Source organism: Bubalus bubalis, chromosome 22 (genome assembly GCF_019923935.1).
Source record: "Bubalus bubalis isolate 160015118507 breed Murrah chromosome 22, NDDB_SH_1, whole genome shotgun sequence".
NCBI lineage: Eukaryota > Metazoa > Chordata > Mammalia > Artiodactyla > Bovidae > Bubalus > Bubalus bubalis.
The window spans coordinates 19,352,791-19,377,192 of record NC_059178.1 but is presented as its reverse complement, the minus strand read 5'-3'; the positions used below and the strand labels follow the sequence as shown (position 1 = coordinate 19,377,192).

The 24,402-nt window shown below is 49.4% G+C and overlaps 2 protein-coding genes across 3 annotated transcripts in view; both read left to right on the top strand.

The window, feature by feature from the left end:
* Positions 1-23,599, top strand: part of GNAL (G protein subunit alpha L) — a 70,506-nt gene extending 46,907 nt beyond the window's left edge. For both annotated transcript variants that reach the window (XM_006043021.4, XM_006043022.4), the window contains 8 exons: positions 4,682-4,779; positions 18,381-18,435; positions 19,206-19,279; positions 19,695-19,753; positions 20,012-20,132; positions 21,075-21,205; positions 22,372-22,439; positions 22,883-23,599. In XM_006043021.4, the coding sequence (XP_006043083.1) occupies positions 4,682-4,779; positions 18,381-18,435; positions 19,206-19,279; positions 19,695-19,753; positions 20,012-20,132; positions 21,075-21,205; positions 22,372-22,439; positions 22,883-23,029 (753 nt within the window). In that variant the 3' untranslated portion in view covers positions 23,030-23,599. The remainder of the gene's footprint in view (positions 1-4,681; positions 4,780-18,380; positions 18,436-19,205; positions 19,280-19,694; positions 19,754-20,011; positions 20,133-21,074; positions 21,206-22,371; positions 22,440-22,882) is intronic.
* On the top strand, positions 10,531-11,642 carry CHMP1B (charged multivesicular body protein 1B). The gene has a single exon (XM_006043020.4). It carries the CDS (start codon positions 10,651-10,653, stop codon positions 11,248-11,250), a length of 600 nt encoding a protein of 199 aa, XP_006043082.1. The 5' UTR covers positions 10,531-10,650; the 3' UTR covers positions 11,251-11,642.
* Positions 23,600-24,402: the final 803 nt, after the last annotated feature.

Genomic DNA, 24,402 nt, shown 5'->3' with positions numbered 1-24,402 from the left:
TGTTTTTTTCTGGGTCTTCATTACAACGCGTGGGCTTTCTCTAGTTGTGGAGCATGGGCTTAGTTGCCCCACAGCATGTGAGATCTTAACTCCTCGACGAGGGCTTGAACCTGCATCTCCTGCATTGGAAGGCAGATTCTTAACCACTGAACCATCAGGGAAGTCCCCTTTAGCATGGTTTCTGAACGCTGTTTCTAAATAGAATTTGAGGTATCCTGTATTCACTTAGACCTGAGGATGGACAGAGATTATAAATAACCAGGCCTGACAGATCCCACACGCACTTTCAACTTGACATCCACCAGATATCTGAAAAGAGAAATGACAGAAGCCTATTAGATCACCATGCTTTCTGAGGGGTAAAACTGAGTAGGTGCATTTTAGATGAATCAGACTCAGACCTGAGCTTCAGAAAATTCCATTTAAACGGCTACTCACCTGAAACAAACTGCCTGTTTCTAAGGCCCACTTGATGGTGTGATGATCACTGTCCACTCCGTTACCATGGACGGTTCCTTTAATCATTTATTTTGCTTCAATGTGGGCTTCCCTTGTGGCTCAGCTGTTGAAGAATCTGCCTATAATGCAGGAGACCTGGGTTCGACCCCTGGGTTGGGAAGAATTCCCAAAGTCCAGGAGAATTCCATGGACTGTATAGTCCACGGGGTCACAAAGAGTCGGACACAACTGAGCAACTTTCACTTTTGCTTCAACGAGTTCCATAAAGGATTTGGTGCCACTCACAAGGTTATAACACAAATTAATTTTAAAAATGAAGTATGGCAGAAGGGAACTAGGAGCAGGAAAGCAAGTAATGTGAAGCAGACTGAAGTAGGTGCCCAGAGCATAAGGCAGGGTCTACACACAAGCTCGGACCCATGCCCAGACAGGGTTTCTGAGCTTCTATGCCATCAACTCAGTGATATAAGTGAAAAAGAGTCACAGGATCCCAGAGGATTAAAAATTAATAATAATATTGAAACAGCAATTGCCCGAGAGATGCAAAAAACTATTCCTGACACTAAAATTAAAGAGGGATCTTTTCCATAAGTCATCCTAGGAATAACATTTTTCACTCCACCCATCGAAGGTTTCCACCAGCCTCAGGACAGGGCACGGAGTGTGGGAGCAGCCCCACTTGAGATCCGGGTGCCCTCCAGACCCCTGGACCACATTCAGCTCATCAGACAAGAAGTATTTTTGACTTGATTTTTATTTCCAAAATGAAAAATATATTTTAAGAGTTAGTGTAACCAGAAAGTTGTTTTATTGTATTAGAAAAATCACGCAAGGATTTTTTTTTACATTTCTTGTTGGCATACATCTATTTCTATTTTAAAGCAATAATGAAGAATTTAAAAGCAAAAAAAAAAAAAGTTACTCACCTGAGAATTCCAAGCTAGCTTTGAGTATACTTTATATCTACAGAGAAGTGTAAACAGCAGAACCAGAAGGCAGGTGCTGTGCTAGGAAATGGAGAAGTTGGGTATTTAATATTTTTAGTTTAAATTTTGATTTCAACATCAAGATTATGCTGTAACAATTTAAAGCCTTACTTTAGGTTTAATTTGATATCATCATTTTTATTTTCTATAACACAACTAAAACTTCTTTGAATAAGAGTAACATAAATCTCCATGTATTTCAGTTGCTAAATATGTGAAGATCAGAAGGTGATTCTCATATTCTGTAATACAGAAAAAATAGGAAGTATGACTTAGTAATGTTCTCTTTATGCTCTCAGTTTCTCTCAACTCCCAGATGTCAAAAACAAGGAACACTTCACTGTTAATCACCCTTTCTTTTTAGACACACACACACAACACTGAAATTATTTTTATTTAGTATTGTTCATTTTAGTTGCTAAGGGAGGCATACTAAAGTTACTCCTCATATTTACTTCCCAGTTGTCTTAGCAAATGTAGGAGGATTCTAGCCAGGCTCTGGACAAATGTTTGCTTGCAGCTCAAGAAGCTGCAGTGGTTCATGATGTCACAGAATCATTTCTTTACTGGTTTGTATATTTTTATTTGAGGTTGTGGTATTGTGGCTATATCCCTGAAGGAGGGCATGGCAACCCACTCCAGTATTCTTGCCTGGAGAATCCCATGGACAGAGGAGCCTGGTGGGCTATGGTCCTAGGGTCGCAAAGAGTCGGACACAACTGAATCAACTTAGCACGCACGCACATTATGGCTATGATTTCTAAACCTTTATCTTTTAGAAATAATGTTGAAATAAAACAATGGTGTAAGAGAGCAGCTATAAAATAATCAAGGTGAGAGAGAAGGCCTGAGATACAGATAAAGAGACCGGCCACACAATGAGTGTGGAATCTGCCCGTGGGTAGTGAGTGCTCTGCGGCAGTCTCTCTGCTTCTGTGTGACGTTTTCCCTGATGGAAAGGTAAATAAGTCAGAGCCACAGCCACCCTGGAATTTTCCACAAAGGTCTGAGAACTCCTTAAAGAGTAAATGTGGAGACTCCTGGGCACCTGGTCTAAGGTCTTGTTCCCCAAGGAGGAGGATGAAACAGATAGAAGTTGCCCCTGTCTTCTTGGTGTCGGCCACAGTGTCTGCTGTAAGGTCACAGCATCTGCTATAAGGTCACAGCATCTGCCGTAAGGTCACGGCAACCAGGTTCCTACCTCTCTGCTGTCGTCAGCATCACCCCAAGAACCATGCATTTTGTTCCTTGGACCAAGCACCCCTCTGTGACTCTGCCTCCAAGGCTTCTGCTCAGACTATTAAAGAAAAACTTCACTTACATCACTAAGTTGATGGCACAGAGCTCAGAAACCCTGTCTGGGCACAGGTCCGAGCTTGTGTGTAGACCTTGCCTTATGCTCTGGGCACCTACTTCAGTCTGCTTCACATCACTCGCTTTCCTGCTCCTAGTTCCCTTCTGCCATACTTTGTTTTTTTAATTAATCCTGTTTTTAATCCTGACCCTTGTTAAAGACAGGAAGGAACTTTGTTCCAGGACCACTGCACGAGAGGTTGCAGTGGGGGAAAGGGGGCACTCAAATTCCAGCATTCACCGAGACAGTGGCATCACTGCCTGCCAGGACTGGCAGATGATAACACAAGAGAGCGTTTCTCTTTAAACGTGTGTGTGTGTGTGTGTGTGTGTGTGTGTGTCTCCTTGTTTGGCTCTTAGAAAGAAGTTTTTAAGGAAGCCCACAGACAGACCCCTTCTCTGGAGAGATGGGAGCAGCCCTGGAGGGTTCCAGAAGGAAGCGTCAGTTCAGAGGGCAGGATAAAAGCTGAGGGTCCAGCTCCTTTCCTTCACATGGACGCTGTCCACTCCTGTCCCCCATGGACAGTATGGATTTGTTGTTGATGCCAACAGGCAGGCAGACACGATAGACACAAAGACTCATGGCGTAAGCTTAAACATTGTTCCTGACATTAGGAGTCAGGATGAGACATACTAGAATCTGGTGATGCTTGCACTTAGGGCCCCCACTTCCCTTCCCTGGTTCTGGACCTAATTTGTACCTGTAATTCTATGTTTCCTTTTTCCTAGAGGGCCTAAAACTTCTAGAAGTGTCAGGCCCCTCAGAACTGGGATCCACCCTTGTATGGAACTGTGAATCTCTAAAAAATGTGCCAACTCAGTTTTTTTTTTTTTTCCCTGCAAAGAACCTGTGCTGTTTCTTAGGGAGCATGGCCTCAGCTGCTTCCTGGAGGGTTTGCCCCAGACCCTCCCCTGCAGATCGAAGGTGGAAGTCAGTGCTTCCTGGTGTGGGAAGGGATATAAATATTCTAACAAAGAGTTTCTTGAAAATTTACATAACTTCTTTTATATTTAGCTGCTAATGTATAGTCATTTGCTGCCATAGCGCTGCTCATTTAAAATGGGTAATTTTGGAAATACAGGTTCACAGAGTCATCTTTACCCAGGCGGCCAGCTTCCCGATTCAGAGGCTGCTGGTGCCATAATGGATGGGCTTGAATGAAAATTCCCAGTTCATGCTTACCTCAGAGTTTCTTAAAAGACCAGAAGACAATAAATCACTATCCCCAAAGATTATAATTTTAAAAGTTTCTTTCTCATGTACCTAATGCTTCTGGGCAGAACATAACTCACCTGGTCAGTCATGTCTGTTCATGATCGTGGCTTCATTCTCACCTAGAAAATTAAAAATGAAAGTGTTGGTTACTCAGTCGTGTCCAACTCTTTGCAACCCCATGGACTGTAGCTCGCCAGGCTACTCTGTCCATGGAATTCTCCAGGCAAGAATACTGGAGTGGGTTGCCATTTCCTTCTCTAGGGGAACCTCCCAACCCAGGAATTGAATCCAGATCTCCTGCATTACAGGCAGATTCTTTACCATTTGAGCCACGAGGGAAGCAGCCAAAACAGACCTTGCCATTATAACAAGTGTGTTTTTTCATGGCTGAAGTGGCCATTCTGCTAGTCAAGTCGCTGAGTCTTAAGAACGGTAAAATCTTAGTGGAATGGATAGTTGATGAATGTCATTAATTTTGGACTTACCACTTCGGCTTTGGGAACTCTCTGGGACTATGAGAGTGTTTGACGTAGATTGAGGAATAAGGCCTTCCACCCTGTGCAGAGCCGACCTACCCTGCAGATGGTTTTGGCATTTTCTTTTTCCTTTTAACTTTTAGAAGGTGGGTGGCACATGTTTTCTTACTCATAACTTTTTCAAATTTCAGGAATTCTTCGATCATGTGAAGAAGCTCTGGGATGATGAAGGTGTGAAGGCCTGCTTCGAGCGGTCCAACGAGTACCAGCTCATCGACTGCGCCCAATAGTGAGTCTGCCCACGAGGCCCAGCCCAGGGTGGGCACCCCCACCGCACTGCCCCTCAGAGTCCAGCTCTCCCACCCCATGCAGCAAGTGGCATCTCCTGGATATGTGATGACCCAGACTGTCAGGTCATTCTGGCTGCTGCTCAGAGGGTAGAACGGAGGCAATAGAGATCCTTGGGTGCTTCAGGGCAGGTGGTGGGCTTAGAGGTGAGCCTTGGTCCATGGGGACAGAGCCAGGCAGCAGATCGGATGAGAGAGGTGGAGAAAAGAGGGGGTCAGGGTGACCACAGGTGCGTCATGATGCTATTATTCAGACGGAGACCAGGGAGATGTCGTTAGTGGAGGACAGGACACCATCTGGTTCCAGTTTGGAGAAGCCAAGCTGAGATACCAGAGCAGAGACAGAGATGGAGCAAGCGGCTGGATGTAGGAGCTGGTGTTAGACGAGAGGAAGCGACCCAGGTGTGGACGGTGCCTGCCCACTGATGACTGTAGAGCCTGGACAAGATGAGCGAGTATAGACAGAGGAGAAGTACTAAGCAATGATGTTCAGTCTTCAGAGGATGGAGGAGTGGGAAGAGAGGGGATCCTACCAGGAGGAAGGCAGTCCTCAAGGCCAAGACAGAGAAACAGATGGTGCTGGTGGAACCTTACTTCACCTCATCCCCCTTGTGCCGGGGAGCCGGCCACATCTGCTCAGCCGCTGGCAGGTGGTGAGCTGCCCCAATTCAGGGAGCCTCTGGGGCTGTCCAGGAGGGCCAGGTTAACCAGAGGTGCCCACAGACCTGCCCCAGGGGCCCTGAATGACCACCAACAGCATTAATGATCCTCCCTTATGTACTCGAAAGTCTATTTACTGGTAAGGATCTGTAGTTAATTAGTTGTGCATGCTCAGTTGCCTCTGACTCTTTGCTAATTAAATAGAGCAGTACTTAAAACTTCTCTTTTCCTGCCATGCTTAACAGTTCCTTCAAGACTTGCCTTGAATCCACATCACCTTGTAAACAGACCACAGGCTCTGGTTCACATTTGTGACTGCTTTCCTGTGATCACTTATTCCACAGCCGTATTGCGAAGTCCAGAGAGCTGGGGTGTTTAGATGTGGGTGTGGGTGTGGTGTGGGGTACAGATCTGGTGGAGCTAAACGCAACCTCAGAGGGTCCTGGGGGCCACCCCTCCCAGAGGAGCCCTCATCTCCCTTCTGAGGCCCTCTCATGCTCTTTTCTAAGGCCATGTCACCACCGCTTAAAAACCACAGTGGAATTATATGTTAAATCACAATGTTGTAGAGATGGAAATGTCATACTAAGAAAATGCCAGCAGCTGGAATTCCCAGCACAGCTCAAGATAACATTAAAACCTATATAAGTTTGCATCTGAGGTTCATGGGGGTATGTCTGATCGCCATTTCCAGCATTTCTTGAGTGAAGTCTCCTGGGCCTTCAGCGCCCTTCAGTGTCCCATTAGGAATTTCTCTTTCTTATGAAAAAAGCCCATCACTATAGTGTTAGAATTAATGATTTACTTTAAAATAGAATATGCAAGGCACATATGGCAAAAAGAAGCAGCCTGAGCTTTGCTGGCAGGCAGTCAGGATCCAGATGTTCGCTTGGGCAGGGTGCTTCATGGGAATAAAGTCACGGACTGTGTTCTTGTGCAGTTGTTGTAGGATTGACTAAGCAGAGACCCAAACACCCCAGAGCGTGCCTGGCACCTGGGGGCCCTTGCTGAGCTCCTGCTACCATGTCTCCATGTGGGATCGGAGGTTTAGGGGGTCCCCTGAGGGGCCTGAGATCAGCACTCCCACCCAGGAGGACCCCAGCCACCATCTGCTATTTCCTTCAGTTCTGTCCTTTCAAATTAGGGAGAGCGAGACTGAGATCCAAGGTGAAGACTACAGGCTTGTCAGACATCAATACCGTGACTCCTGCTCTGGATTCTGCCCGCCACCACCCCGCCTGCCCTGAACATCACTGTCTGGGTTAATCCTAACATCCCCAGCTTGGCTTCTTTAATCCATTTTAATATGCATGGGACTCAAGTGGGATCAGCAACCATTGTCTCTTAATCACGGTCTTGTTTTTCCTCTGCACTCGGATTTTGCAGCTGGGGACAAGGGGTTTCAAGAACAAGTAACATTTCATAACACTCGTTAGATGCATGCGTGGTGCCCAATGTGTTTATGTTGCCAAATGAGATGTTGAAGCAAAGTAGCTGCTTCCGCTTCCTATCACCATGGTTTATGGAAGAAAGAACATTCCAGCATCCAGCTGGGAATGCCCTGGGACCGGGACACTCAAGCCCGCCTGCCCAGCCCCCAGGTTTCCAGCTGCTTGAAAAATGTGTCTTATTCCTCCTTGGAGGCTCAATTACTGGGAGGGTGTCTTTGCATGAAGTCAGGGCTGTTTGAAATCAGGAGCCCAGGGCTCAGCGTGGGGTTGGTGGGGAGCTGAGCTTCGCGCTGGCAGAGTCCAGGGTTCTGACATGTCTTCTTTTCCCTTCTATTCTGAATTCTCAAAAAAAGATCTGCTGACATCTTGGTGTGACTCCAAGTCACTATGTTATCTGCTCAGCAGTCTTGTATTTTGAACCCAGATGCTAACTAAGAAGGGATTCATTCTAAGTCATTTCTTCCATGGCAGAAACCATGGGAATATTTGAAGGGAGGAGATGCTTTCCAGGGGGCTGAACTTTCAGTGAAGAATCCAAGAATGGTCTCACCACAGTTCCTCAGAAACTTAAAACACGGAGGAACCCAGCAGTTTCTCTCCCGGGTACACCTAAGAGATTTAAAAACATACGTCCACACAAAAACTGCGCACAAATGTTCACAGCAGCAGCATCCACAGTATCCAAAAGCACAAACAACCCACATGTGCATGAAAGGATGAAGGGATAAACGGACTTGGTCCAGCCACACACAGGGATCTTATTTAGCCATAAAATCAAAAGAAGTTCTGATGCATGTTATAGCATGAGTGAACTGGGAAGACATGCTGCTGCTGCTGCTAAGTTGCTTCAGTCGTGTCCGACTCTGTGCGACCCCACAGACGGCAGCCCACCAGGCTGCCCCATCCCTGGGATTCTCCAGGCAAGAGCACTGGAGTGGGTTGCCATTTCCTTCTCCAATGCATGAAAGTGAAAAGTCAAAGTGAAGTCGCTCAGTCCAGTCTGACTCTTAGCAGCCCCATGGACTGCAGCCTACCAGGCTCCTCCATCCATGGGATTTTCCAGGCAAAAGTACTGGAGTGGGGTGCCATTGCCTTCTCCGTGGAAGACATGAGGCTCAATGAAAGAACCCTGGCACAAGGGCTACATGCCCTATGACTCCATTTGTATGAAATGTCCAAAACAGGCAAACTCATAGACATAGAAAGTAGATTCGTGGTTGCTGGAAGCTGGGGAGGGGAAATTGAGAGTGATTCGAAATGGGTGGGCACTGTACCATCTGACAGAGGACCTGGCTGGAGCAGCCTGGGAATAAGCATATTATGAGCTTTAAGGGTTGGCCTCTCGGTAAAAATGAGTGTCTTTGGAGTATCAAGCAAGCTGAGCAAATTAGCAGAGATTCTGTTTCATAAGAGGTCCCCGGTGCCCACTGTGAAAATTAAAAACAATCTCTACTGCATTATCCCCCAAAATGCACTTCCTCTAAGTGCTAATAATAAGTGATTAGGTAGCCATGGAAACAGCTATTTTGGGAGAAAGGAAATCAAAGAAAATTGGATTTCAGAACAGGTTTATAAAGTCAGACTTTGCTTAATCTAACTTGAAACTCTGCAGTGTACATAGGGTCTCAAGCTTTGCACTGTTGTGTTTACGTGATACCTTTCAGACGCATCCATGTACATAATTGGTTTTAGAATACTCTGGAAGAAAGATGCCCCCCAAAGAAAAGTATAGTGGGAAAGGTGAAGTGATTCACAGCTGTGTTAGCATTAGTTGCTCAGTCATGTCTGACTCTCTGCAACCCCGTGGACTGTACTGTCAAGCTCCTTGTCCATGGGATTCTCCAGGCAAGAATACTGGAGTGGGTTGCCATTTCCGTCTCCAGGGGATCTTCCCCACCCAGGAATCAAACCCTGGACTCCCATATTACGGGGAGATTCCTTACCATCTGAGCCACCTTCTAGAAGTGTCTCATGTAAAGAAAGAGTTCTACTTTAGGAAAAGAAAATCTTAGCTAAGCTGTTGATGAGGGTAACATCCTAGCCCCTCTCAATCAAATTCAACTAAGCAAAGCGTCACTTGGGTTCAGTGTCTCCTGTGTGCAGAGCATGTTCTAGGTTCCATAGCGGGGAAAGGAACAAGGCTGTTCTCTGCCTCCACGTGGCTCATAATATTATAGGTCTCCATAATATTATAGGTCCTCCCGTGCCAGGAGGTCTGCTGTGTATGCTGTGTGGAGTGGAGAGTGCAGCTCGGAGGGGCTTCTGGAGAAGGTTCTGGAGGAGTGGTGTGAGGTGGGGGTAGGATCTCAGCAGGAGGAGATGTATGGGGTGGAAGCCCACACAGCAGGGACAGTGTCCGCAGAGAGGACTCATCCAAATTGAGAAGTGACCACCCCTCCTCATCCACACTGACAGGTGACACAGTGGTGTTCAGCCTTCAAGCTCAGTCTGACTTGCCTGTGTGTGGAGAGAAAGAAGAGGGTGGGGACCGTGTCCACACATGCCTTTCTGCCCAGGTGTTGGAGCAAGAGTGATATAACCAGAGCTGTGTTGTAGGAAAATGTATGTGCCAACACCACCATGGCCAACTATCACAGGAGGCCCAAAGGGGTGGTGAGCCTCTGGATTAAAACTATCTCAAACAGTTATTCTCAGAATCCATTTTCAGCTGAGCTCCTTAGGGCAGGTTGGGCCTTTTTATGTTGTCATTGCTGTACCAAAGGACTCTTCCTAAAAGAAAAAAGCCGCAGCACTGGCTGCAGCCACCTCCAAGCCTGCACTTCTGAAGGGTGACAGTTTTGATATATGCCAATGGGTGTGGGTCCCAGCACTTCACCATCATCTGCCTGCATCATGTAAAATGACAGTTTTGCCTGTCAAAGTTAAATGTGAGTGAAGTTCCTTGGATATTTATAAAATATCAAATAGAATCATGTCGGCAAAAGATGGGTCTTTTATTACTAAACTTCAGAAAGATTTCTGGATGGTCGTTATTAGCAATTCACCTACTAGCTGACCTTCAGCCATGGCATAGATGAGGTGGTCCATGGACTGGAAGGTATTTTCATCCACTGCAGTAAAAGGATGTCTCAGGCTGCAGCCAGATTGTCCCTAAAGAATGAGGTGCAGGTCAGAGACACAATTTTGTGTGTTTTGTACTTTTAATTATTAACGGTCCACTTTCCCCTGAGAAGGTGGAAGTTGCAGGAGCAGGTGGAGAAGTCTGCTGACCTCGGGAAAGCTTCCTGGTTTTCAGTCTTTAACTGGACACCTCCGGCCCCCAGCCTGTCCGTGCGTAAGAAAGTGTGCATACACGCACTTCTGTGGATTTACTAATGCTTCAGTGCTTTAACAACTGGCGAGAACTAGGTACAGACGGCGAGTCCCCTAGTCAGCGAGGCCCCAGTCCTCCGAGTGGAGGAACCTGCCCGAAAGTATCCTGGTCTCAGCGGGCCATGTCCGGAAGCCCCGCCCCTGGCGCCGTGCGTCCCTTGAGCCGCGCCGTGCGTCTCCTGGCCCCACCCGCTACGCCGCGGGCCCCGCCCTGGCGCCGAGGGATGACGTCACCGCCTGCGCCCAGGACGGCAGAAACAGGAAGTGAGACCAAAACAAAGGAGCGGCGGCGGGGAACGGCCTCTGTTTTTCTGCTTCCTCCGGCCTCCTCCTCGACCGTGGCCGCCGACCCTCGGAAGCAGTCCGAACATGTCCAACATGGAGAAACACCTGTTCAACTTAAAGTTCGCGGCCAAAGAACTGGGCAGGAGTGCCAAAAAATGCGACAAGGAGGAAAAGGCCGAAAAGGCCAAGATTAAAAAGGCCATTCAGAAGGGCAATATGGAAGTTGCGAGGATTCACGCCGAGAACGCGATTCGCCAGAAGAACCAAGCAGTGAATTTCTTGAGGATGAGCGCACGGGTGGACGCGGTGGCCGCCAGGGTCCAGACGGCCGTGACGATGGGCAAGGTGACCAAGTCGATGGCCGGAGTGGTTAAGTCGATGGACGCGACGTTGAAGACCATGAACCTCGAGAAGATCTCCGCCCTGATGGACAAGTTCGAGCACCAGTTCGAGACGCTGGACGTTCAGACGCAGCAGATGGAGGACACGATGAGCAGCACGACGACGCTGACCACTCCCCAGGGCCAGGTGGACATGCTGCTGCAGGAAATGGCAGACGAGGCCGGCCTCGACCTCAACATGGAGCTGCCGCAGGGCCAGACCGGCTCCGTGGGGACGAGCGTAGCCTCGGCCGAGCAGGACGAGCTGTCCCAGAGGTTGGCCCGCCTGCGGGACCAGGTGTGACCGCTGGACCGCTCAGAGGCGAGCCAGCCGCAAGCGACGTTCCGAAGACGGATACTCTACACTAGAACCTCGGAATCGGCCAGAATGCTGAACTGCTCTTACTCAAGATGCTTCTCCCTTCGGGTTTACAGTGCTGTCCAGACACACGAAGAATTCCCAGGCCTTCTCTTAACTCTTAACTGGATTTGAAAGTTCTGTATGGCTTGTGATTAAGTGTATCTAGTTAATTTGACTTATATGAATCTTTCTCAAAAATTTAGTCAAAACTCTGCAAAGTCGCTTCAGTCGCGACCGACTCTGTGCAACCCCATAGACTGCAGCCCACCAGGCTCCCCTGTCCCTGGGATTGTCCAGGCAAGAACACTGGAGTGGGTTGCCATTTCCTTCTCCAATGCCTGAAAGTAAAAAGTGAAAGTGAAGTCGCTCAGTCATGTCTGACTCTTCGCGACCCCATGGATTGCAGCCTACCAGGCTCCTCCATCCATGGGATTTTCCAGGCAAGAGTACTGGAGTGGGTTGCTATGTAACTCTAGTTCCCGTGTATTCAGTTTTCTGCCCGAATTATCAAAATTGACAGTTTTCTTGTTACTTTTGTGTAGTATCATATCTGGAGTTGGGTGGTGATTACGTAGGTCTGTTGCTGGGCTTTCTACTGTTCATTCAGCAACTTATTTCATGGGCAGCGCCATTCTGTGTATCCTTTGTTGCTGTCAAATGCAGTCTACATCTGACTATTAATCTGTTCTCATAACTTACACTGAAATTACTTTAGTACCTTCTTGTGTAATACTCTTTTACTTTTTACGGCCTATAAATTTCTTGTGGTAGTTGCCTTTCTGTAACTGGAAGAAAATGCTACGTAACTTCCACATATCATAAGAGAAAATCATTTGTTTATGGTTTTAAGATTTACAAGGCTTAATGTGTGACGGTTATTTCCAAGTGAATTTCTCTCACACATTTCTGGTTATTTTCCTATTTCATTAGACTTTGATTAGATTTGTTTTAAAGTATACCAATTAGCATGACAGTTACATTTCTCTAATGTTGCCAAAGAACTGTTGATGGGTTTGAGAAGCCCTGGGACTGTGTGTGGGAGTGAGTTTTGTTTAGATTTTAATCAAAACTAGAAATAAAATTTTAGGTTCTAGTTATTCGCATTTATTATCTTGTCTTAAAGCGACAACTCTTTAAAACCTTGGAAATACTGATACAAGCTGGGATTTTTGGTTTAGCCTTTCAAATCCCTGACATTCTCGTGCAGCGTCTGGAAGTGTGGGAAGGACAAGTGCCGACTCGACCCTCTCAGTCGAGAGCCCAGCTGTGCTGCCTTCCGTCTTTCTGGAACGGTGGTGTGCAAAGTAAAAGTGAAAACGTAGAGCCTGTAGCCACCACTTTCTCTGATCCTTGAACAAAGAGAGCAGTGACTTGCTTTTGCCTCAGCAAGCATATTAATCTAAGTTAAATAGTTAAGGATATTTTTAATTCCCCCTTCCCTTCACTGGAAGATTTCTCCATGAGACAATTCCAGTATTTCAGGAAATAATTCAGAGGACTCTTCCAAGCTCTTCGGAAGGTTGAGAACCAAATGTTCACCACTATAACATGTCCTCCTGTATGAATGTGTGTGTTTAAGCAGGGGAAAAAATGCAGAGGTGTGTGCAGATGAGAACTGACCCTCGTTTTTAAGTGTCACTATGTCTGACTGGTTGTTGTTCCAGAGTCTTCTATGAGCAACACCTGCCAGTCGTCTCCCCACATCCCCTCTCTAGAACCTGTCCCTTTAGGTGTCTCCTCCCATCTGCATGTTGCACAGAAGCAGCTGTATGTGAGCACATCCTAACCCTCCTCAGACTGCAAAAATTATTACAGCTTAAAAAATAGCTTGGTGTTGATCCTTTGGTACATTTAGGACCCTTTTATAGTGCAGATATTCCCAACAAAATTAATATATTTTGTGAGATTAAATAGTGCTTATATATGCTTGGCCTTTCTTAAAATATGTTCATTTCAAACTACATGAATGTACATTTTTATAAAACATACATATTTTCAAAAGCATAACAGGCCCACGAATTATTTCCTCACTTTTGCAGTTGATAAAATGTTGGGATATGAACCACAGAAGTTTGTCAAATAAATCATTTTAAACTGCATGTTATTGCACATGAGTGTACATGCTGTTTACAAAGCTATTTAAGGAAAAATAATTTGGAGGTTGATTTGGTTCAGAAAGCATTAGTATTTTTCTGGACTCGGTTTTAGCACCTGAATTTCTGTTTGCATGCCCATTTCTAGAAGCCCAGGTCGTTAACTTCTTTACTGTAATAGTTTCTTCAAGGCAGCCAGATTCCTCCTTATTGAAACTGCCCTAGGCTGAGCCCAGCTCAAACATAGCCAAGGAAGTAGTTCCTCTTCTGTGCAACCACTAGTACAATTTCTCCTCTTATTTCTCCTTTGTATTTTTCTGCCTTCAAATGCAGTTTCCAAATGGATTTAGAATAAACTTTTAAGTTCACTCTATGAGCTGTTCAGTTTATTTCAGTTCAGATGAAAAGTGTGCTGTTGGAGACCTTCTTACTAAAGCTGCTTCTCCCTAAAGGAGTCTTAGTGTGGGTGTGCCCTTCAGGTGGGGGTGTCAAATGCCCACCCTGCCATGTTTGATTTGGAAAAGCACCCCCTAAAGTAAGTGCCAGTCCGACCATCCCACTCACTGAACATAGTCTAGGGGTCAGCCAGACCCCCTCAACCTGTTGACCATGAGCAAGACACCTGCAACAGCTACAACACCCTCTTGGAGGTGTTTCCACAGCCAGAATCCAGAGCTCAGGACTTCAGGTGCTGCTGGCAACAAGCTTCAAGCCCGTGGACATAACACACTGATGAGCAGGCCTCTTGTCTTTCTTCTTTTAATCAACTGGTTGGAATGAGACCAGCCTGCCTGGTTTACCAGGTTCGTTTTCCTACAGCCAGATGCTTAGCAAGGGTTACTCGTTTTCCTACAGCCAGATGGACTAGCAAGGGTCACTAGTCCACCCCAACTGCTCCATCTGGAGCAGGACAGGTATGTCTGGGTTACCATCCCTGGGCGTTGGATTAGTGCCCAGCTCGGTGGGCAACTGGCTGAGGGTCCATTTGAACTCAGACCTCCCCTGGGTTCTCTTGCTCCCGACCCCGCCCAGAGCTCCCCAGTGACAGCGTCATTTTCTAATTGGATTGTTTTTAGCTACTGAGTTTTATGACTTCTTTATATATTGTGATTATTAACCCCTTATCAGACACCTCCTCCCATCTGGTAGGCCGTCTTTTTGTTTTGCTGGTAGTTTCCTTCGTTGTGCAAAATCTTTTTAGGTTGATGTAATCCCTTTTGTTTATTTTTGCTTTGCTTCCCCTTGCCTGAGAAGACATCCAGAAAGATAAATTACTGAGACCAGTGTTGGAGAACATGGCCTATGCTTTCTTCTGGGAATTCTGTGGTTTCAGGTCTTACATTCAAGTCTTTAATCTGTTTTGAGTTTGATTTCTACGTAGGGTGTGAGGTAGCAGTCTGCTTTGATTCTTTTCCGTGGAGCCATCCAGTTTCCCCAACACCCGTTCTTAAAGAGACCATCCTTTCTCCAGTGTACGTTCTTTGCTCCTTTGTCATAAATTAGTTGTCTGTATGTTGTGGGTTTGTTTCTGGGCTGTCGATTCTGTTCTCTAGAATTGGCTTCTTAGAAGAGATTGGGTTCAATCTGAGGCTGCCAAGGGGAAAAAAAAAAAGTGGAGATTACATAAAGGTCTGAAAAGCCGAAAATCTCCGTGTGGATTTGACTGGGGTGGAAGGTTTGACACCACTGGGAACAGGGAAGAACCGGGGCGGATCGCAGAGGGCGTGGAGGCAGGTTCACTGTGAGCTTCACTCCCTGGGGAGGAGCAGGATGTGAGTCAGCAGGTGCGCCCTGCAGGTGAGGGGCAGGGACAGCCTGGGTGGGGGCACAAGGGTCACTCGTCCACCCCAACTGTGACTTGGCTGCAACTCCCAAGCCCCAGCTCTGGTCGAGGACCACTTATGTGGCCTGGGTCTCAGCCCTGCCGCAGGCTGCTGTCACTTCTGGTAACACTTTCCTCCAGTGTTTTTCCATCAAGTAAATAAGCATCTTGAAGTGAATTTTGATAACACACTGAGAAAAGGCTTTACCCAGTTTGTCTGAGCTCTGACCTGCTACATTCTTCACAAAACAAATCATTTTAAATACATTTTATTTAAATATCTTTGGTACTTTTCCTTGGATCCAGTTGTTCAAAGACATTTAACAGAATAGTTTCATGTTTTTACAATCCACCCCCCACCCCCCAGCCAGAAGAACTCTGTGATTCTGAGATACTGGGGTGGGGCGGCCAACAGAGGAGAAAAGAGCAGTGAATGGCTGTCTCGTGCCAGGATCCAGCAGAAGGTGATCCCAGTGACCAGAGTAAAAACACTCTGCAAACACAACTATCCTCAGCTGTAGTAGGAAGCAGTTAAAAGCAAGCACAGTAAATTGCTCTTGAACGGCTTTTCTTAAAGTGACTGTGATGGGAGTGACTGTACAATGGTAACTTGTTATTGTCTTGCAGCTCTGTGTCTAGTGGGAGTGAAGCGTCTACAAGTGGGACCCTTAGATCTTGTGAATTTTTCCCCATCACAGACAGTGGTGTGTTTAGGGAGTCAACCCTTTAGAATTTAATCATGGGCTTCCCTGGTGGTCCAGTGGTTAAAAATCCGCCTGCCAGTGCAGGGGAAATAGGTTCATTCCCTGGTACAGGAAGATCCCACATACTGAGGAGCAACTAAGTGCTGCAACTCCTGAGCCCATGAGCCAAAACTACCAATGCCGTGTACCTAGAGCCTGTGTGCCAATGCCGTGTACCTGGAGCCTGTGTGCCACAACCGGAGCCCCTGCTCTCCCCAGCTAGAGAATGCCAGCAAGCAGCAATGAAGACCCAATGCAGCCAGAAATAAATCTTTTTTAAAAACCATAAAAAAAATTTTGTCACACAAAACTGCATAATTTGGAAAGTTCCTTTAAATTCCTGTCCTATATATTATTTTAGGAGTCCCAATTTTAAGAAGTCCTTCTACACCATGTGGGTAATACACCAGTTGAACCAAAGATTAAGGCAAAAAGCCTGCAGAAACTGACTGCTGTAGTTTTTACTCCTTAGGCTTTCAGCCATCGGGGGGGATTTGCAGCTTCGGTGGCACAAATGTGAACTCAGAGAACTATCCTGCATCAGTGACAGTTCAGAAGATGCCTGGGAAATGTTCACTGATGCCTGTCAGATCCCAGGTGGTTAAGTACCAAGTGGAAGTGGTAAAGAGCCCTCCGGCCAATGCAGGAGACATGAGTTGCAGGTTCAATCCCTGGGTTCGCAAGATCTTCTGGAGAAGGGCGTGACAACCCACTCCGGTATTCTTGCCTGAAGAATCCCACGGACAGAGGGGCTTGGCGGGCTACAGTCCATAGGGTTGCAGAGAGTCAGACATAACTGAAGCATCTTAGCCCGAATGCATGGAAGAACCCTAACACCCCTCCCGGGCTCAGAGGTGGGGACACAAGGGACAGCTTTCCTTTGTCTGGGTCAGGAGGGTACTCCTACAGCGTCCTCCTTGGGATGGTGGTCTCTGATCTTTCAGGAATGCTTGATGTCTTTTTTGTTGACCACATTTCATTGTTTCTACTTGTACCAGTCACTGCCATCTAATAGACTCACTCATCCCCTCCTCTCTGTCTGCATCCAGTGTGAAAGCAGTGCCCCCTAAACTCTGAGCTAAAGGACTTCCTGCCTGGTCTGATTTTCAGTTCCTTCCAGCCCTTTCAGAGAGGATCAGCATCTGTCACATGTTCATGTTAGATTTCCCTGCTAAGAGGAGGACCGCCTCAAGTTATCACAGCCCTGCAGTGGGAAGGGAGGCAGCTCATCCCCCACCCCTGCCAGAGCCCCCAGGGTCCGGAGCCCCACCACCACTGTGCAGACACCTCTCCCCCTCCATCACAGACACAAGGCTCTTGCCCTGTTCCTTCCCCATGAGGTGGTCGGGGTGGACCTTGAGGGCCTTCTGATGTACCAGACACAAAGCCAGCGAGGACTGGGCCGAATCCCACTGTGGTTTTCACACCAGGCTGAGCTATCAGGCATCTCCTTCTAGACCCTCCTCCAGAAAGCAGCTCCAGGGCCTGCAGTGCTGGCCAGGGAGGCTGCTGTGGCCATGGGGAGGCGCCCACCCATCGCTGTGCAGAAGCTCCTGAGCACACAGGCTGAGGGGAAGCCTCCGTGGCTTTACTCCAGATCAGAGCAGTGGACTCGAGCCATCCACGAGGAATGTTGGGCAAGTCCCCTCCTGGTCCTCACACACACTGCTCCTCCCACCTGGAACATGGTCCCGTGCTCACTGGTTACCAGCTCTGCGTCCTCCGGGGTCCCCCTGTATCCCCTAGGTTCCCCCGTGTCCTCCCAGGTCCAGGTTGGGCCTTGCAGCACCTGCTCGCCTCATCCCACAGACACGCAGGGGCCAAGCCAGGTGCTGGGGAAACCCATCCAACGGGACAGAATGGTGGGTCCTGAATTCAGAGGGAGAGACAGATAATAGACAAGTATGTGTAGAACTTGTCAGGTGGTGGTAAGTGCTATGTAGGAAGAAAAGGCTGGGTGGGCGTGAAGTTGGACGTGAACGGGGGTGGGGGGTGGGAGGACCCACACATGCCGTGTCCTGCCCTCTCTCCACCCCTCCACCAGTGAAACATCGGACCTTGGGGACCAGTCTGACCCTCCAGGCAGGCTCAGCCTGTGCACACACGACTCCCTTTGAACCCCGGTCTTACTGGGATGGTCTGGCCTGCTATGTGCCTACACAGCAGCCATCCACCAGCTCAACCTTGCAAGGACCCCAGCCTTGCACAAGGGAAGAGGGGAGGGAGGGAAGGGTCTGGCACCCCATCAGCACCGTGAGGACACTGACCTGCTGGGGAGACACGTGTTGAGGAATAAAGCATGAACCTGTTGGTCCATGGCTGCCTGGTCCCCCTGGACTCGAGGGGGCCCCCCCAAACATGGGCACCTACCTCCCAGCCTGGAGGTGTTCCCAGCATGTCTTGCTTGCTTTCTAGCTTCCTGGAGAGAATCGACAGCGTCAGCCTGGTGGACTACACGCCCACCGACCAGGTAGGTGGGGTCGGGCCATGACCACAGCCTGAACCTGGGGATACTGGAGGGTTTCTGCTCCCTGCCTCCCACCTCCCAGAGGTCTGGGATCCTCACCCACCAGAATCCATCCCTCTGTGAGGCTGACCCAGGAGCTATTACCTGGGCCTTGAGCCTGCCCCTGGATTCTGTCTTCAGACTCCTCATCAGTTCGGAGGGGCCACTGTCCCCCCAATTCTGGAATCTGCAGTGGCTGATTGACATCCTAATGGATTTAGTCACCAGCAAAGAAACACTGAAACCTGACTGGCCTGCAGAGGTGTCAGATTGTGAAACTGTAAGGCCTTCTCATCCCCTTGGGAATACACCATCTTTTATGTTAGCGACTAGGAGAAGACAGTCTGAAACCAGCCAGCACCCACGGGAATCTGACCCAGAGCAAGAGCCGGCAGGATGGGCCCGGCTTCCCAGACCCCAGGCGGCTGTCAGGGACCCGTGTCAGTAGAGGACACTCAGGAGAGATTAGAAGAAATTCCTAAAGGAAAGAAAGCTGAGCCATCAAGACTGTAAACCAGACCAATACATAACTGTGACTTTCTCTGGGGAGTGAGACCGAGAATGTTTGTCAAGTGTTTAATTTCATTTTCTTTTCTGGTGGAGAGAAACTCACGGCTTGTGGCTGCCCCGGGGCCACCTCCTAAGGACAGGGTCTCTGGGTCTGCTTCCCTCTCTGCCCCAGGATGACTCCTAAGGACAGGGTCACTGGGTCTGCTACCCTCTCTCGCCCCCAGGACCTCCTCAGGTGCAGAGTTCTGACCTCAGGGATTTTCGAGACCAGATTCCAAGTGGACAAAGTCAACTTCCAGTAAGTGTGTGGGCAGGACCCCTGGGTCTGGGCGGTGGGTGATCCTGGGCAGGCAGGCACTGCCACACCCCCGTGCACACCCTGGAGTGCAGGTGGTCAGTGCAGGGAGGAAGGTACCTGAGCTCCACATGGCTGAGAGGCTGAGCCAGCCTGGCAGCCTGGGCAGGTGCAGAGGAGGAGGACGCAGGCAGGGGGCTGCCCTGGGGGGACAAGAGCCGAGAGCCACTGACAGACCGCAGGGCAAGGGCCCACAGGAGAGAAACACTGGGTGTGGACACCCAGCTGGGCCAGACCAGGGAGGCCCCATGGGTCCAGTCCACAATGTCACCATGCAAGGAGAGTCTTCGGCTGGGGAAGCAGCAAAGGAGGAGCATCCACCACCCCTGGTTAACCCCCCCACCCCATTCTACCCCAGCATGTTTGATGTTGGAGGCCAGAGGGACGAGAGAAGAAAATGGATCCAGTGCTTCAATGGTGAGTTCTCCGCTCTCTCAAGAAAATAGGAATGAACCCACCTCCACTCCCACTGCCGTGTCTTAGCTGCTTCCCACTAGCTCATCATCAAGCGCCTTGACCAAGGGTCCCCTGGACATGGGAGTCTGGCATCCTGGGTCACACTGTCCCTGCTGCTTTGGGGGTTGGGGTCACCAGTGCCGTCACCGAGGGAGCTCTCCCTGGAGACACGGAGCATCACTGCTGTGAGTCACCCAGGTGCCCCTCTTCCCCACCCAGACGTCACTGCTATCATCTATGTGGCCGCTTGCAGCAGCTACAACATGGTCATCCGGGAAGACAACAACACCAACCGCCTGCGGGAGTCACTGGACCTTTTCGAGAGCATCTGGAACAACAGGTGAGAGGTGGTGAACTCGACCTCACCCTGGGTTTAGAGCTAATAGCGCTCAGCACGGCCATCTTTGTTTTCCAAGGGAATCTTTCCTCGTGATAAATCTTCTCAAACCATAAGCAGCGTCCCTTCCAGCCCATCTAATGTGGAGACTTTCATTGGGGCTGGAACTGATAGGACTCGGTCAGGAAAATCCATATCTCTACATTGCTGCTGCTACTTGTCCGACTCTGTGCAACCCCATAGACGGCAGCCCACCAGGCTCCCCAGTCCCTGGGATTCTCCAGGCAAGAACACTGGAGTGGGTTGCCATTTCCTTCTCCAATGCATGAAAGTGAAAAGTCAAAGTGAAGTCACTCAGTCGTGTCCGACTCTTAGCGGCCCCATGGACTGCAGCCCACCAGGCTCCTCCGTCCATGGGATTTTCCAGGCAAGAGTACTGGAGTGGGGTGCCATTGCCTTCTGGTTCAAAATTGGCTTTGTTTGGGTTTTAACATTCAGAAAGCAACCATTCGAAGCATCCACTGATGACCAGATGACCCCTGAGCCCCTCCCTCAGCTTGTCAGCCAAGTGATGGGTCCCCACTCAGACCCCCCACATGCCAGCTCCTCGACCGATAGCCCCAGATGCCCTCTTCTTTGTTCTGTTGTTGGAGCTTTAACTTCTGCTTTTCTAACCCTTTACTAGTAAATTACACCACAAATCCAAGTGCACTTATTCCCTACATGAAGTTTAGTTTTGGTGGCAGTAAACGTACAGCCTGGTATAGCAGAGTTATCCTGGTGGAGAGTTTATCCTCATGCGAGTGTCAAGCGTCCAGATGGAGTGGGGGCTGAGGTGCCAGGCTGTCAAGAAATCCAAGCCCCTCACAGCGTCCAGAGGGCGGCAGGTTGCCTTACCCTGCTCCTGCCGAGGACCCGCATCTGTGTGCTTGCTTCTCCTTCCAGGTGGTTGCGCACCATTTCCATCATCTTGTTCCTGAACAAACAGGATATGCTGGCAGAAAAAGTGCTAGCGGGGAAATCAAAAATTGAAGACTATTTCCCAGAGTACGCAAATTATACTGTTCCTGAAGACGGTAAGATTATGAAACAAGTTATCTCAGAATTATGGGAAAGAATTGCTCTTTCAATAGCACTGTGACTATAATTCCCAATTCTGATGAATCTGGGAAATTTAGTTCATTTAGATCAGTCTTCTTGACCCCTGCTGCCTCTAAGCTACTAGAGCATTCAAGTGTCCATAGGGTCCCATGTATGAAAATTTCAGTCTGACTTGGTCCACACTGGGCAGGCAGAGGGAAGGCAGCTTGTTATGGGTGAGGGTTGACGGAGACTCTGTGCCTCCCGGGCTTGTGTGGGTCGGTCCACGTGGACCTGCCCACTGACCAGCACAGACTGAGAGGGAGCCACTGTCTGAGCGGCCCTAGCCAGACCTCTGTCCTGAGCCACCTGCTGCCGGCACCATGTCGAGGCCTCTGTCCCCAGCGATGACTCCGGCCACAGCACGGTGACTTCATCAGGCAACCAACCGTCCCAGGAGGCCGTCATTGCTGCAGCCTAGAAGGTCCCATCCGGCAAACCTTGAAGGATTCGCGCCCCCTTTCAGGGGCTGCTTCTGGGTTTTGAGTTTCCTAGGCCACCCCCCATCCCGCCCCCAGAGTCTGCAAGGAGGGGTTTGCTTAGAGCACAATAACCCCACTCCTCATGGTTTAGTCCCAAACGGGATGAAGCAGAATGAAGGGGGCTTTCCCAGAGACTTCAGTTAGAAGAGAAGAAACCTGTCTAGGTCCTTGCACCAACTTCAGCCACCCTGGCGGGGGCTCCCTAGGCCGGGGAGCAGCTGCCCACAGGCAGCAGCACCAAGGCCCCACGCTGCCCGCCGTGTGGTGGGGTCGCCGTCCACCTCACAGGCGGGGCCTGCTCTGACCTCTCCGGGGAACCAGCCTCCTGCTCCCCTCACCCTGTCTGGTCGGCTTGTTTCATGGGAAGGTCTCAGCATGAGCCTAAGGATGACCCGGGGGTGCAGGCGGTCGGGGGGCGGGGCTCCCCGTCAGTGAGACATTTCATCTGATGTGAGTGGACGTCGTCTCCCAGCAGCAGACGCCAACCACTGCTAAAATCAAAATGACCTGGGAGGAGGAGGGAAGATTTCGGCTGCATGGCCGAAGGCACTCCGCCTCTCATGCCCTCCATCGAGCTGTATTCGTTTCACGGCTCTTAAAACTCCTTTCATCTCCTACAGCGACACCGGATGCAGGAGAAGACCCCAAAGTCACGAGGGCGAAATTCTTCATCCGGGACCTGTTCCTGGTGAGCACTTCCCCGCCCTCTGCCTTCCCGCTACCTCGGCCCGCTCGGCTCTGCGCTCAACCTCCCACGGCTCCTTTCCTCTCCCCGGAGTGAGGAGTGATGAGCGCCCGGAGCCTCCGAGAGGTGGACTTACGACCTAGGGTCACACAGCTTGTCAGCAGCGCCGGTCACGGCGCAGGCCCCGGGGCGACCCCGAGACAGCGACCCATCCGCGTGTCACCTTTTCCCAAAGGGACGGGGCGGGGGGTCGTTTGCTCCCCCTCGGCTCAGGGGTCACAGAGAAGCAGACCCACTCAGGTTTAAATGTCCTCATTTTGAAAAGAAACTTTGTATTCTGAGCCGATTTCAAATTTGCATAGAAAGTGGGTTCTGGGGAGCTCAACCCTGGCAGACACCCCCTATCCCCGCCCCCCACCCCGGAGCTGACGGCCATGTCCCCACAGCGCATCAGCACGGCCACTGGCGACGGCAAGCACTACTGCTACCCTCACTTCACGTGCGCCGTGGACACGGAGAACATCCGCCGCGTCTTCAACGACTGCAGGGACATCATCCAGCGGATGCACCTCAAGCAGTACGAGCTCCTGTGAGCCCCCCGCCCCCCCGCTGCCCCGCCCCCGCCCCGCCCATCCCAGGCCCGCCAGGCACAACTCGAGGAGTCCTGTTCGTCCGCCCTGGGGCTGTCTGCGGGGCTCTCCTTACCACCGGGCCCCCAGCCACCTCTGTCCCCTCACTCCTCCCCAAACCCTGGTCTGTGTAGGGGTAGGGGCCCCTGACTCGTGGAGAAGTTGGAAGATGGGGAGACACACTAGCTCAGGCCTGACCGGGGATTGCCTTTCTGGCCGAATGGGCCCCCGACTCAGGGGAGACCCTGAGCCGCAGTGGGGTTCAGTTCCGTCTCCAGGGGAGGCCAGCTTCAGCATTGATGCTGGAGCCCCTTGACCTTCCACGTGTCAGCAGAAAGCCCCCACTCACTGGGGCCACGTTCACCAGTTCACATGAGTCCCATCCACTGTGGTCCCCCAGACTCCACTGCTGTGGCAGCGCCTCCTTTAATAGGTTCTTCCTGTTGCTGTTTTATTGCTGGTTTATTACACTGTACAGACCACAAGATGTAATATTATTTTGATAACTAACTACTCAAGGAAAATCCCTATAGATCTTTGTGCCTTGACTGTGGCTGTCCCTGTAAAGAAACGCGTTTCTGTTGTGCTGAACAGTCATCCTCATCACTGCACTTGCTTTGAGGACGAGAACATATGGTGTATGTAGAGTTTAGGGGTTTATCAGGCTGGTACTCTTTATAATACTCACTGATCAATAGATACGTGTATATATGTTTATATAAATATTTGTAAGTGACACACAGTAATCCTCCACCTCTCACAGAATGCCATGCCCACAAGCCTCTTTCAGGGAACCAGGGACATTTTTCTATCCAAAAAACATGTTTCTCCATTATCTGGCTATTTAAAGACTTTTTCAATGCCACCTGTTCCCTTAGTCAAAGTTTCTGAACTACTTCCTTGAGCACAGGTCCCATCATAAATAGCAAGGAAAATACAAGGGTTTCAGGCTGTGTCTGGCCTGGGGGAGTCAAAGGACAGACTCTGATTTGCCTTTTGAAGAAGAAACACAACAAAACCTTTATTTGAAACACGAATACAGCTGTTCCTCAACCCTGAAAGATCTGCAAATGCAGCCTTGTGAGCGCCATCGAGCACAAGACCTCAAAAGCCAGCCTCATCTGTCCACCACCCCAAGGCTGGTGCTCTCAGGTCAAGGATAACCTGTTAAAACTGTCTGAGGTCATATCCTAACAACATGGATGCTGACATTAACTTCCATTTCGTCTTTATGGTCTTTAATGTTTTAAAGTTTACTGTCTAAAGCAGCATCTTACTATCTTTTGTAAACTCATCCACATTTACACTAGTTTTCCATGAAATAAAGGATGACAGCT